Consider the following 13,844-nt stretch of genomic DNA (forward strand, 5'->3'; position numbering starts at 1 on the left):
ATTAGATACAGGGTATCAGAAGGTGGTAGGTGCTGTGAAGAGAAAGCAAGGCAAGAAGGTGGTGAGGGTTCAGGAGGCTGTATTTTAAAGAGGTCAGGGAGGCAGGCCATCCTGAGAAGACATCACCCGCACCGAAAGCCGCCCAGGGCCAGGCAGCAAGCTCGTGGACTGAGGCGGGGCATGCTGCAGCAGAGGGTCTCAGGTAGAGAGGACTTATTTGTACTCATTTTTGTGGCACTTAGCTGAGCTCAAAAAATAACCAGTGGATGGGGCTTCCCTGATGGCACAGTGGTTGAGAATCTGCCTGCCAATGCAGGGGACACGGGTTCGAGCCCTGGTCTGGGAAGATCCCACATGCCACGGAGAAAATATGCCCATACGCCACAACTACTGAGCCCGTGCTCTAGAGCCCACGTGCCACAACTACCGAAGCCCGGCCGCCCGCCTAGAGCCCGTGCTCCGCAACAAGAGAAGCCACCACAATGAGAAGCCCACACACCTCAATGAAGAGTAGCCCCCACTTGCTTAAACTAGAGAAAGCCCATGGCAGCAACGAAGACCCAACGCAGCCATAAATAAATAAATAAAACAAAATAATAAAATAAATATTTAGGGCTTCCCTGGTGGCGCAGTGGTTTGATAGTCCACCTGCCGATGCAGGGAATGCGGGTTCGTGCCCCGGTCCGGGAGGATCCCACATGCCGCGGAGCGGCTGGGCCCGTGAGCCACAGCCGCTGAGCCTGCAAGTCCCAAGCCTGTGCTCCGCAGCGGGAGAGGCCGCAGCAGTGAGAGGCCCGTGTACCGCAAAAAATAAATAATTATTTCTTTATTAAAAGTAAATAAATAACCAGTGGACAAACGATGACATTGGCTGAGATATCTAAGGTGACAAAGGTGGCGAACACAAAAAATAACTGAGGCAAGCCAATGGAAAAGTCCTCTTTCCACACTCACCGCTGACACACATTTGGTCTCTCCACCTTGGAAGGCAGACAGCTCTGTGGTTCTTGAATTTGGGGATAACGGCATTTGTTCAGAGCAGGCCAACAAAGGATCAATGCTATGGACCACTAACTGGGACTGGGAAAGCTATGGTGAAGGCATTTTATTTACATCAGTAACGGTCCTCTGATCTCAGCTACACCTGTTGAGAAACAGCCCAAAGAATGAAACAAAACAGCTTATTAGCTGATACACAGATCAGTCACCTGGATTCAAGAAACTACACAACAGAGATAAAGAGAGTCGTGAAACCCTTAAAGGAAACTTAGAGGTCACCTGCATTCTTAATCCAAGAATTACAACCAATCTGAATACCTCAGGAGCAGCCCACCTCTTCTGCATCAGCTCTCATTACTACAAAGGTATTTCTAGGGAGGGCAAAGCTGTCACTGGAAACACCAAAACAAACCCTCGTGCAGTCCTGAACCTGACAGCCAGCCAGCTGCTCCCACATGCAGGACAGGATGCTGTGCCCGACAGTGGGGCCACTGGAGGGGAAGCAGACCCCTCAGCGCTCAAGAAAGCCTTCCTGAGCCCCAGGCCCCTCCCGGGCTCCTGTGCTCCTACCCTGAACACCTGCCAGACTCTAGCCAGACGACTGTCTGTGTACTGTGCCCTCTGCCAGGCAGGGCCATGCTGTCCTTCCGCCACTCAGGCACTTGGCCCATTCGGGGCCAGCAGGCTGCAGGCCTCCGGGAAGGGCTGACTGACCAGGGAGGAAAGACACGGCACCCCCAGAAACGAAGTCCACAGGACCCTCCAGGCCCGCTGTGCACGACATACGTGGGCGGGAGGAAGCTAACTCAGATCTGTTTTCAACCAAAAACAAATCAATGGCAAAGAAACAAATTGGCAACGTATTTTACTTTCTGTCCACCTTAAAAAGAAAAGAAACTCATTTTTCAACATGTGTCAGTGGGTGAGAGGCAAACTCTTTGCAAACTGAGCTGCAGCAACTCTGTGTCCAGGACTAGTCATGGCTAGGATATTGCTACGGTGTCACTGCGTGTGAAGTTCAATTTACAGCCAGTAAACTTCCAGCCAAAACTGAAGAGAACGCTTTTTAAGATTTTTTTTTTTTAAGCTATCTCTTAGCTCGTTCTCACTGAATAGAACTCTAGTCACAGATGAAAAAGGAAGTTTGTGCTCCTGGCACTTAACTCACACTGTGTAGTGTGGCATGGAAAAGCCAAGAATTCAGTAAGAACCAAGACGGAACCAAGAGTGATTATTTTAACACCAATTTGTGACAAACTGGAGACAAGAACTTCTAAGCTGACAAATCCATGAGCAGCAACCAAAAGAAGGCAGCAAGAGCTTCCGGCAGCAAATTGGCTTAATGCTCTGCACAAATCCCCAAAGAGATCTTGACCACAAATGGGCTTCGGGATGAATCAGGAACTCTGTTCCATCTCGCTGGGACATCAGACGGGCACAGTTAAATCGAGCTGTGGCCGAGTCTGTGCTGCCCTCACACCGTCCACAAGGGCCCCATCTCACTGCACGGAGCACAGCAGTCTCTCGTGGCTACGGGGAACATAACGTTCATGTATGTGTGTGTGTATATATATATATTTGTAATTGTGTTTTGCAGCTTATGAACCCCAACACAGGCCTCAACACAGAGCAAGAGCTGGATACATGTTTGTTGAGAAGGAATTAGTCAATGAGTTAGTTACTGAACTTCAAACAACACTGAACTCTCATTCTGAAGACCCAGTACGGCAGGTCTTCAAACGGCAACATTTTCAGGCTCCTCAATTCACTCTACTCAGTGCTAAAATTAATATTATCTCTCAGAGAGCCACAAACCTGTATCTTTTGTTGTTGTTCATACCTAACCTAGACTGGAAAAGTTTTTAAATGTGCAAAATAAGATTTAGTTAATCCTATTCATGGAAAAGTGCTCAGCAGGTTAAGGGAAAAGGCTGTAAACAAAACTATGTGGAGGGAGACTTCCCTGGTGACGCAGTGGTTAAGAACCCGCCTGCCAGCGCAGGGGACACAGATGCGAGCCCTGGTCCGGGAAGATCCCACATGCCGCGGAGCAACTAGGCCTGTGCACCACAACTACTGAGCCTGTGCTCTAGAGCCCGTGAGACACAACTACTGAGCCCGCGAGCCACAACTACTGAAGCCCGCACACCACAATGAAGAGTAGCCCCACTGGCCGCAACTAGAGAAAGCCCGCATGCACCAACAAAGACCCAACACAGCCCCCAAAATTCATTCATTAATTAATTAATTTTAAAAGAAACTATGCGGAGGCTCTGACACCTGCATATGGCTGAGGCCCTGGGGGGCTGAGGGAAACACAGACTTGGGGGCCTAATTAGGAGTCCCTACTTAGTGTGTCTGGATGGCCACCAGGATGCCAGGTGACCTGATGAGAGAAGACCATGACCAAGGATCACAACTTAAAACACACTATTACATAAAAGGATCCCAAACGTCTAAAATGTACTACAAAGAGTACCAAAGGGAAGCATTTCAGAATATTAACAAACTTCATCCCAGAGTCGTGAGTTACTAGGGGTGATGCTTTTCCTAATATTTTCTTTATTTTCTAGGAGCATAATCAAGTACCTAATGCTTGTTTTAAAGGTGCCCCCCCAAAACAGAAAGGGAATAATGTCCCCAAATGACCTTCACCTAAGGGCTCTATCCAACTATCAGAGGATATTCAAGGGCTATTTGCCTTGCATTAATCTGCCTCAGATGACCCCAAAAGAATGTCCTAATTTTTCCCCCCTCAAAGTTTTGAGATTTAAGATGCTTGAGGTGCTGAGGTGAGTAGAGCGAACACTCTGAGATCTGGAGGAGAGCCAGAAGAGGGACACACCCTTGCCACCCCATGCAGGACCCCAAGTGGGCCTCTGCACAGCCATCTCCCTTAGCAACACTAACAGAGAGCGGGACGACCCACTTCCTCGAACCCATGCTTTCCCACAGATGCCCACCTGCTGACAAGGGCAGACGCCGTCTAGGCTGGACTCGCAAGGTCCCTTGCCCCTCCTGACTTCGGTCCCGGCCCCTCACCCTACACGCCAGTCACCCATCAAGCCCACGTGCTCCGGCGTACCACAGGCTTTGAGACTTTGTTCCTCTGCATGCTTCCCCCCGACACACCCTGTCCTTGTGCTTCTCTGCTCAAATGTCGCCTTTCTAGGAGAGTCGTCTTCCCAGCTTCCCCTGATGCTCCCCCTTGTCCAATCCACGTGACGCTGCCACTCCTCCCCACCTCCACGGCACCCTCCCCACACTGGCTCGTGGGAGGCCCCCGTGAGCCCACTTGGACGGTTCTGCAGGGCAGGCAGAGTGTGAGCGCATGCCGCCCTCCTCCACACTCTCCCCGGGGGTAAGGCTGGCCGCCCGCACCTCAGCACCCAGCGTTCTGAGTTCTCAGGGGCTCCCCACACCCTCCAGCTGCAGAGCCGTCTCTGGCTGGGTATCAGCCAAGGCGCCGTTTCCGGGAGCCCATCCTTGACTTCCCAGGGCCACGCCGACAGACCCTGTGCCCTCCCTCCTGACTCAGTCCTCAGCTTGGAATGACACAGGCATTACTGTGATTATCTGATTAGCGTCTGTCTCCCTCACTAGACAGTAAGCTCCCTGGTAAGAGGAACAATGCCCGTCTCTGCTCATCACTCCATCCTCAGTGCCTGGTACACAGTAGCCACTCAATAACTACCTGCTGAATGAATGAATGAATGCATGCATGCATGAATGAATGAATGAAAGTTTTTGACTGTATGGTTCACACCTCTGTTACAGGAATTAACACCCTAAAACAGTATTTTCCAATTAGCCTGTTTCCCTCTCCCACTACCCTGTGAACTTCTAAAGCACAGAAACACTCTTTTCAGCTCTATGCTGCTAATGCCTGGCCACCAAAATTTTCTGTTTGAACAATTACAAAAGATATAAAGTCCTTCATATGTAGTTCTGAATAAAGGTGTCTGGTATCCTACAAATTAATTCCAAAGGACACAGAATGCAACCCCTAAAAGACCTGACTTTGCACTTTATTAGAAGTAGTTGAATATGGTTTCTGGGGAGAGGACCTGACATGAGAAATGGGAGAGTTTTTTTGGATTTTTTTCTGTCTTTTGCCATTGCAGTACTTTGATAAAAACAAAGTGGGAGGGACTTCCCTGGCAGTCCAGTGGTTAAGACTCCACACTTCCACTGCAGGGGGCATAGATTCGATCCCTGGTAAGGGAACTAAGATCATGGCGTGGCAAAAAAATATATAATGATAAATAAATAAACAAAAACACAAAGAGAGAGGTGAACAAAGCCTGATTTTGGAGAAGACGGAGGAAACCCAGGTTCATTACCCAATTCCCCACTATGCACTAGGGTTGATGACCTGTCAACCTCTCCAACTAACGAAAGGCTTGTCCTCTCAGTAATCTTTAGTGCAGAGTTGACCAAGAGACAAGAATTTAATTTTGAATCAGACATTTTTTTTTTACAATACAGAAACTGAACAGCATGGCTGCTATAATTAAGGGGTTGAACATCTTCAAAATATCATTTCTTTTTAAAATAATGGTCTGGGCATTTTAATAGTCATAAATTTCTACAGCACTTCTACAGTTCTCAGTATACGGGTCCCAGGGAACCACTTTAACCTCCAGAACATCTGCTCCATCCCCTGGCCAAATTTGGTAAAAATAAGAACACTTCCTATACTTGAATAGATGCGTTCAACAGTTTTAGAAACAAGACTAGCTCCAAAAACTCCAGCTCAGTGCCTACCTGGTTAGAAGAGACCGCATTATGAGACAAGGGAACAAAAACAACAATGCCCAAACACAAAAAGGCACAGAAGACAGACATCAAGGTGAGGACCAGGGATCAGGGAGGAAGAGAAGGACATACTTTTTACTTTAAATATTTCTGTTTCAGAAATTGCAAGTCTTTATTCTGTATTTAAAAATAAAATCAGTGGGACTTCCCTGGTGGCGCAGTGGTTAAGAATCCACCTGCCAATGCAGGGGACACGGGTTCGAGCCCTGGTCTGGGAAGTTCCCACATGCCTTGGAGCAACTAAGCCCATGCTCCACAGCTACTGAGCCTGTGCTCTAGAGCCCGCAAGCCACACGACTGAAGCCCTCGTGCCTAGAGCCCATGCTCCACAATGAGAAGCCACAGCAATGAGAAGCCCGCGCACCGCAACGAAGAGTAGCCCCCGCTCGCCGCAACTAGCGAAAGCCTGCACGCAGAAACGAAGACCCAACGCAGCCAAAAATAAATTAATTAAAAATAAAATCAGTAAGAACTTTCACCAAAATGCACTCTACACAAAATCTTGTAATTAATAATTAGTAGCAGATTAGCAACCCTTAGTAATTACTAACACATTAATATCTTTAAACATGTAAACCTTTATTTCATTCATTTGCCCATTCCATGAACCTTCACTGAGGAACTACCATGGGGAAGTCACACTGTGAAACATCAGGCCTTTATCAGTTCGGCCAGGTAGAAAAGGCAAAGGATAGAAGTCCAAAGACGTGCTCTTAAGTCCCTGATAGCTCATTTAAGAGCCATGCGACTTCACATCACAACCTCTTTTTTTAAACTTTTTTTTAAAATTTATTTATTGATTCATTTATTTTTGGCTGCATTGGGTCTTTGTTGCTACGCGCGGGCTTTCTCTAGTTGTGGCGAGCGGGGGCTACTCTTCCTTGCGGTGCGCGGGCTTCTCATTGTGGTGGTTTCTCTTGTTGTGGAGCACGGGCTCTAGGTGCATGGGCTTCAGTTTTGGCACGCGGGGTCAGTAGTTGTGGCTCGTGGGCTCTAGAGCGCAGGCTCAGTAGTTGTTCACGGGCTTAGCTGCTCCGCAGCATGTGGGATCTTCCCCGACCAGGGTTCAAACCTATGTCCCCTGTATTGGCAGGTGGATTCTTAACCACTGAGCCACCAGGGAAGTCCCACAACCTCTTGAGTCTCACTTTATTCATCTGTAAAATGATGCTAATAACAATACATTACAGAGTTGCCGTAAGGATCAAACCAGTCACGGCACTTCATAAACCATGCAGCTTACACACTGCACAACTTTCTCCACGTGCTGACTGCTGCAATGCTTAATTTGATAAGTATGTTATTCCTTATCCAATTATCAGATCTACCCAGAAGGCCTACTCTCCAGGGTCTCAAATAAATACACACATCTCGGCAGCCACTTGAGGGGAATTACTATTTAAATATCGAGAGAAGTTTTGTATAACATCAGGCAAGAATCTCTGAAAACTCCAGAATTAAATGTCATTTTCAAATTCTCTTCTATTCCCCCCCCAAGTCCTATCACAAGAAAAAAATTGATGTTTTCAAAAAAAATAGAAAGGGTATATATTTTAACAATGAAAGTCTCTCAAAAGAGGCAACTGCCTCACTCCTCTGGAGTTATGAACTGTCTAAAATAGGAGAGACACGAAAGAAGAGGAACACCAGAAACCCTCTTGACAATTATCAGAACACCAAATAAATTCACAAGTTGAGTGGCCCTGACTAAATTTAAATGAATATAATAAAATTTAACAGGTATTGCTTATATCCAGAGCAAAGGATACCATCATGCTTATGCAAGAACAATTAAACAATGCAGACTAACTCATTAGACCAAAAGGCCATCAAAACTTCCCCCCAGAGCCATGGATTACATGTTCTTGGGCGGTGCTAGTTCTAGTTCACAAGGCCCATGGCTTGCAACTTGTAATTTATACAGATATCCAGCTTTATTCAACATATTTTAAACCACAGAAATGAGTATTTTTGACTTGTACTCACAATAATGATAAAGTTCTATTTTTGTGAACAGTGAGGAGACTAAGTTGAGAAAATGGTCTGAAAAGCTGTCCCCACCGCTTCCCTGCAACCAGTGCACCTCATGGGACTAAAGCCCCAGGAGGTGGGGGGGGGGGCGGCATGGTATTCATGGGACCCCTCCCTTCCCACCCCAGCCAGCTCGTTCACAGTAACAGGTCTGTAACATGAACCCCTCTATTTTGTGCGATCTTAAATGCGCATTTTTTCCTACATTCAGTTTCTTACAGCAGGAATACCTCTAATATTATTCAATTAACATTTAAGGTTTTTTTCACAGTAGCTCCAATGAGAACATAAGTTTGCAGCTGTCATGGTGAATCTTTTGAAACTTTAAAGACTACTTGTCACAAAAGAGCAGGGCATGCCAGCATTTCTTCATAAAACAAGTACAAATGGGGAAACAAAACTGTACCATCAGAAAAAGAGAGGAAGAGAGAGAGAGAGGGAGAAAGAGAAAGAGAAAGGCAGGCAGCTATATGTAAAACTCAGGTACCAAAGGCACAAGAGTGGGGCACCAACCAACCTTTCTATTAGGAGGTACTTTCATTTCTAATGCACTACTTGTGAGACTCTTAAATCAGAAGAGTGTAGACTTACGAGATGGCCCTTGAGCTGATACCAGAAAAATAAATTGAGAACTGATCTGAAGAATGACAACCAGTAAAGCTGCAGACGAAGCCCAGGAGGGAGGGGCCTGAGGGACAAGAGCAGGCGTCCCCGGTGCGCAGACCCTTGGTGCAGACCTGGGCTAACACTCTGCAGGCACATGGTCATCTCTCAATTCTCAAGTGAGCCAGAAACGGAAAGTCCAGGAAGACACGCTGTATCCTCTCACTCCCTGCCCCAAACCACACTTCCACTCTACACCTCACCGACCCTGTTCCCAGGAGAGGGCAACCTGAGGACAGCGCCTTTCAAAACAGGGAGCAGCATGGAGCTATTGGTTTCTTGGGTCTCCTGCTGAAAAGGGGGTCATATCTGCGGAGCTTTTAAACAGTCAGAAAGTAGCCCACTCATGAAAAGTCTACACTCTGAAGACTCCACATCTAGGTTTACGATAGATTCTACAATTCCTGATTCTTGAAACAAATAGTACTATAAACCTACCCCACGGGCTACCTTTATCTTGCCTATTGTTCTTAGTACAGACTGCACTGACAGAAATGGTCACAGAAAGACCTATTGGGAGATCACTTCAATAAACAGGAAAACTGCAGTCCAAGCACATGTAAGTCTTTGGAAATGAACATCTACACTGCTGAAGTAGCACTAAAGTGACAAATGACAGTAATCCAGTGGCCCAAGGCCAGTAAATTCCATTGCAAACAGATTTATCTGTCTTGTGCCACAGTGATTCTTGCATGTGTGGCAGTAAAGACAACTGTAACAGCGCAGTTACAGATTCAAAGGCAAGCACTTCCCACTGTTTCGGTATTTAGTGTATCATCAGTAAGAAGGGTCCTCAGCAACCACCCTTAATGGGCCACTTGAAAAACCAGATCCATTCACAGCAAGTATCTGCCTGTGTGAAATTTGTAAAAACACAAGAACAAACAAAAAATAACCCCGATGAACTATAACTCAAGCAGAGACGATACAACTTTTCTCAACTACTTCAATATTATATTCTGAACAGAGCACAAAGTAAATGTGCCACTAGGCCTGGCATTAAATAATCATTAAGCTTTGGAATTCTTTTATCCTTTAAGTCTTCCTACGCAAACCACTATTCAAATCACTTCAGTTCCACATAAAAAAGCTCTCGAATATATGTCCTAACTGTTGCTCTAGAGAGGAATTTGGAATGAGGCGGTCCACTTCCTATCTGCTCATTTCAGGACACTGGTCCCCACAAGACAGGCTCCAGAGGGTGAGGGTGAGGCCCTGGATAAGGCTCCTCTCCACTGCTCCTGTGTAAAAACCACTGAGGCGACCATCAACGCACAAGCTTCAAATGGCTTATCTAGTCTTAGGACATGTTTCAAGATTTTGCTGTCACGATGCAAAGGAAAACTGGTATCTCCAAATATCCCGTATTTCAAATAATTTTATTTACTTCAGTTGCTCACTGTGAAACTCCAATAAAAATGTATCTCTTTGGAGAACTACTAATACAGCTTTCAGTTACAAAGATATTCAATGATACAGCAACACTCTACCATATGCTGTCAACTGGATCCAAGAAATTCCACAGTGTAAAATGTGGGCGCCACAATGCTGTACGTGAGGCAGTGAAAAGATGAGGGGGAGCCCGCTGCGCAGGACCGGGACGGGAGCAGCCACACGATGTCCAAATAGGATGTACGAAGCATTATTGTAGAGTTTTCACTATAAATGACTGCAATGATCACAAAAATCTCTTCTGGTTTACGGCAGAATTGGTCAGTTCAAATTAATTACCCCAAATCATTTAAATCAGTTCCCTCATGCCAACAAATGTCAGAGATGTACTTTCACTTCAACTGTCAAAGTTCGTTGTATTTATTAAAATGTGTTGAAAACTACTGGCATTAGAAAAGTTTCTAAGTTTTGCACTGTTTCATGTCAATCCAGGGAAAAGGGTTCAATCATTGGTATGGAAATAGGCTGTAAACTATATAAATGTTTTAAATTGTAACCTTAAAAATCCAATTTTAAAATAGGACCCTTATAAAAACTTAATGTAAGAAAAAAGAAAATAGGACCCTTACTGTTAATCTGTGATTGATATCCCCAATAATAAACAAGTAACACGCATAATAACAAATAACAGTGCTTAGCAGAGAGCGAGAGCCCAACCAATATTTGTTGAATTAATGAATGGCCATGACTATGGCAGGACCTTCAGGACAGCAGGTAACTGAATAAAACAAAATTATTAAAATGCTTAGCCTGACTCAAGCAGGATCCAATCATTAAATCCTATCACATATGTTTCATTACTTGTTTTCATTACTATTCTTCTAAAAAGAAAATTAGGAAAAGAAAGAAAAATATGAGAACTCATACTATTTCCTTTCCTACCTTCTGCATGCTACAACTTAAAAGCATTTTAATCACACTTTTTTTTACAAATTTATTTATTTTATTTTTGGCTGCATTGGGTCTTTGTTGCTGTGTTTTCTCTAGTTGCGCCACGCAGGCTTCTCACTGCAGTGGCTTCTCTTGTTGCGGAGCACGGGCTCTAGGCACACGGGCTTCAGCAGTTGTGGCACGCTGGCTCCGTAGCTGTGGCGCACGGGCTTAGTTGCTCCATGGCATGTGGGATCTTCCCGGACCAGGGCTCGAACCCGTGTCCCCTGCATTATGTTCAGCTAACTGTTGCCATTCCAATTTTCTAAAGATGTGTATAGGCAATATTGCTGTATAAAACATAAATACTAGGACATTTAGGAAAGTAAATGAAATTACAATCACTTTTACCTATTATCACCACTCATTAACATTTCACTTTGCATTGCGATTGGTGCTTCTGATAATGGAAGTGGGGACTTCCCTAGTGACTCAGTGGTTAAGAATCCGCCTGCCAATGCAGAGGACAGGGTTCGAGCCCTGGTCCGGGAAGATCCACTAAGCCCGTGCGCCACAGCTACTGAGTCCGTGAGCCACAACTACTGAAGCCCGTGCACTTAGAGCCCATGCTTCGCAACAAGAGGAGCCACCGCCATGAGAAGCCTGCGCACCGCAACGAAGAGTAGAGTAGCCCCCGCTCGCCGCAACTAGAGAAAGCCCGTGCGCAGCAACAAAGACCCAACGCAGCCAAAAATAATAATAAAATTTACATTTTTTTAAATAAGAGCAAAGCTTAATTTAAAAATAAAATTTAAGGTGAGAAAAAGGCAAACACCAAATCTCTTAAGGAAAGAAATCTTTGAATTGCACCCTTGTAAAACTTATTCAACCACTACTAAGCCCTTCTTTTTGTGCAAAGAACTATACTGAGTTACTTTAAAACGCAGATGTACAAGTGAACAAAAGTTTAAAGCGGAAAGTTGTAGAGCAAACTAAAGTGCCAAAAGTTTTAACAAAATTGCTGCTTCCTGTCAGATTTCATTTTTTTTAAGTTATCAAGTCTCAAATTCCGCGACACGCGTTAATTCCAATAGCTACTAAAACCTGACTCTATTTCCAAAAGGGCAAGAAAAACCAATTGCTTTGAAAGGGTTACGATTTACCGGCCACCAGTTTTCCAACAGCTACTTTGTTTCATTTTCCCTTATTTAATACAACAGCACACTGAGATGATATAAAAACGCGCAATAACTTCTAGGGCTTAGAAGTCAACACATCAGCGGTCCACAGCAAGCCTGACAAATAATACCACATGCCGATTTTTATCCAGACCGATTGTATTTGGGGGAGTGGGAATAAGAGTTCAACTCTACACTCATCTCTCTCTAAAAGCGTGAGTTTTACTCTTTCTTTCCACTACGGGATTATCACAAACGACCCCTAAGATACCGCTCTGACAGGGTGCGCTAGTAGTGTCAGCCAGGCTGAGGCGGATTCCTGCAAAAGATGTCACTCAAAGGCAGGTACAAGTATGGTCCTGGCGAGTTATTTCGAGTTTTCTTTGCACCAGTAACCTTAGGCTGCTTCTTAGTGACTTGAGTCTAAAAGTCAGAACACCGGCAAGCCGCCCCCCCGCTCCGGGTCAATCAAACTGCGAAAGCAACCTTTGGGGCCATGGGGAAAACGAGGCACCCCAAATCTTGGTGGCTCGTTCCGGGCAGAGAGGCGACCACAGGGCGTGGAAGGCTGTGCCGCCCCGGGGCCTCCCGAAGATTCCCGGCTGCCTCCCGGGGCAGCCAGGGCCCCATCTGCACCGCCGGCTCGCCCCGCGGTCCAGCCCCGAGGTTAACCCCTTCGCGCCCCCCACGCCCTCTCCAGGCCGGCCCGGGCGCCCCCTCTCCGCCGCCCCTCTGAAGCGGGGCCTGGTGGGCTCTGGCGCGGGGCGGGCCGGGCTGCAGGCGGCGGAGGCGCGGAGGCGGCGGGAGGCTCGGGGCCTAGTCCCGGGCAGCGTGTCCCGGCGCCCTCCCCCACTCCCACACGCTCGCTCGGGGCCGGGGTGCGCCCGCCCGGCCGTCCGCCCCGGCGCCCACCCGCCCGCGGCCCGGGGCCCCTTCCCGCCGAGGGCACCGGCCGGGTGCTACCTGCGGGCTGCGGAGGGCCATGGCGGCCCGTTTCAATGAGCCTCGGCGCTCGTCCGACTCCTCACGCTGCTTCCCCCGCCGCCGCCATCTTCTCGCCCGCACATACACACTCGCATCGGCCGCCGCGCCTGCGCACTGGCCGCGTGCCGCGGGGCGCGGGGAGGCCGGGCGCGCCGAGCGCGCGCTGCGCAGGCGCGGCCGACAGGTGGGCGTGCGCGGCGGGAGTCGGCCCGGGGCGGACCGCGAGCCCGCGGCCCTTAGCGGATGCGGGCCCGCCCACCGCGGACCTGGAGCTCCCGGGGCCGGCTGCGGCGCCGGAGGGGAAAGGACAGTGGACGGAGGTGATAACGCCAAAGCGCCCGGTCGGCCCGGCTTTCTCACCAGCCGGGAGGCCACCTGGATGGTGGGCGGGACTCGGGATGTCCGGAGCCCGGGAGCCGCGGCCTGAAGTCCGCCCGCGCCCCCGAACCCCAGGGTCGTCCTGGGCCGGGGTCGTCCTGGCCCGGGGTCTCCGAAGTGAGCGCTGAAGATCTCAGCGTAGTCCCGGTTTATGGAGGTCACATCCGTCCATTCATTAATTTATTCACTTCTCATTCATTCCACAAACACTATCTGAGCGTCTACTCTGTGCCACGCCTTTAGCTAGGCATTGGAGAATATTTTGAAGAAATAAAAATGAAAACGCACCGGTAAAGTGTTTAGGATTGGGGCCTGGCAAATAGTAAGCACTCAGCGTTGTCATCACACGCATACATGCACGCATACAGACAGACCAGCTTTCGGGTCATTGGTTCAAGAAACAGTGAACCCCCTACCTGACCATGCAGTTTATCACCTACTTTGTCCCTTCTAGCTGAGTGATTCGGGCAA

At 47.7% G+C, this 13,844-nt stretch overlaps 1 protein-coding gene across 1 annotated transcript in view; it reads right to left on the bottom strand.

Annotated features, from left to right (window-relative positions):
• Positions 1-13,090, bottom strand: part of USP10 (ubiquitin specific peptidase 10) — a gene marked incomplete at its 5' end in the record, with an annotated part of 69,732 nt that extends 56,642 nt beyond the window's left edge. The window contains 2 exon segments of the mRNA XM_079908161.1: positions 12,975-13,030; positions 13,033-13,090. Coding sequence (XP_079764287.1) covers positions 12,975-13,030; positions 13,033-13,090 — 114 coding nt within the window.
• Between the last annotated feature and the right edge of the window lie 754 nt (positions 13,091-13,844).

This window comes from Stenella coeruleoalba (assembly GCF_951394435.1).
Source record: "Stenella coeruleoalba genome assembly, chromosome: 20".
Classification (NCBI taxonomy): Eukaryota; Metazoa; Chordata; class Mammalia; order Artiodactyla; family Delphinidae; genus Stenella; species Stenella coeruleoalba.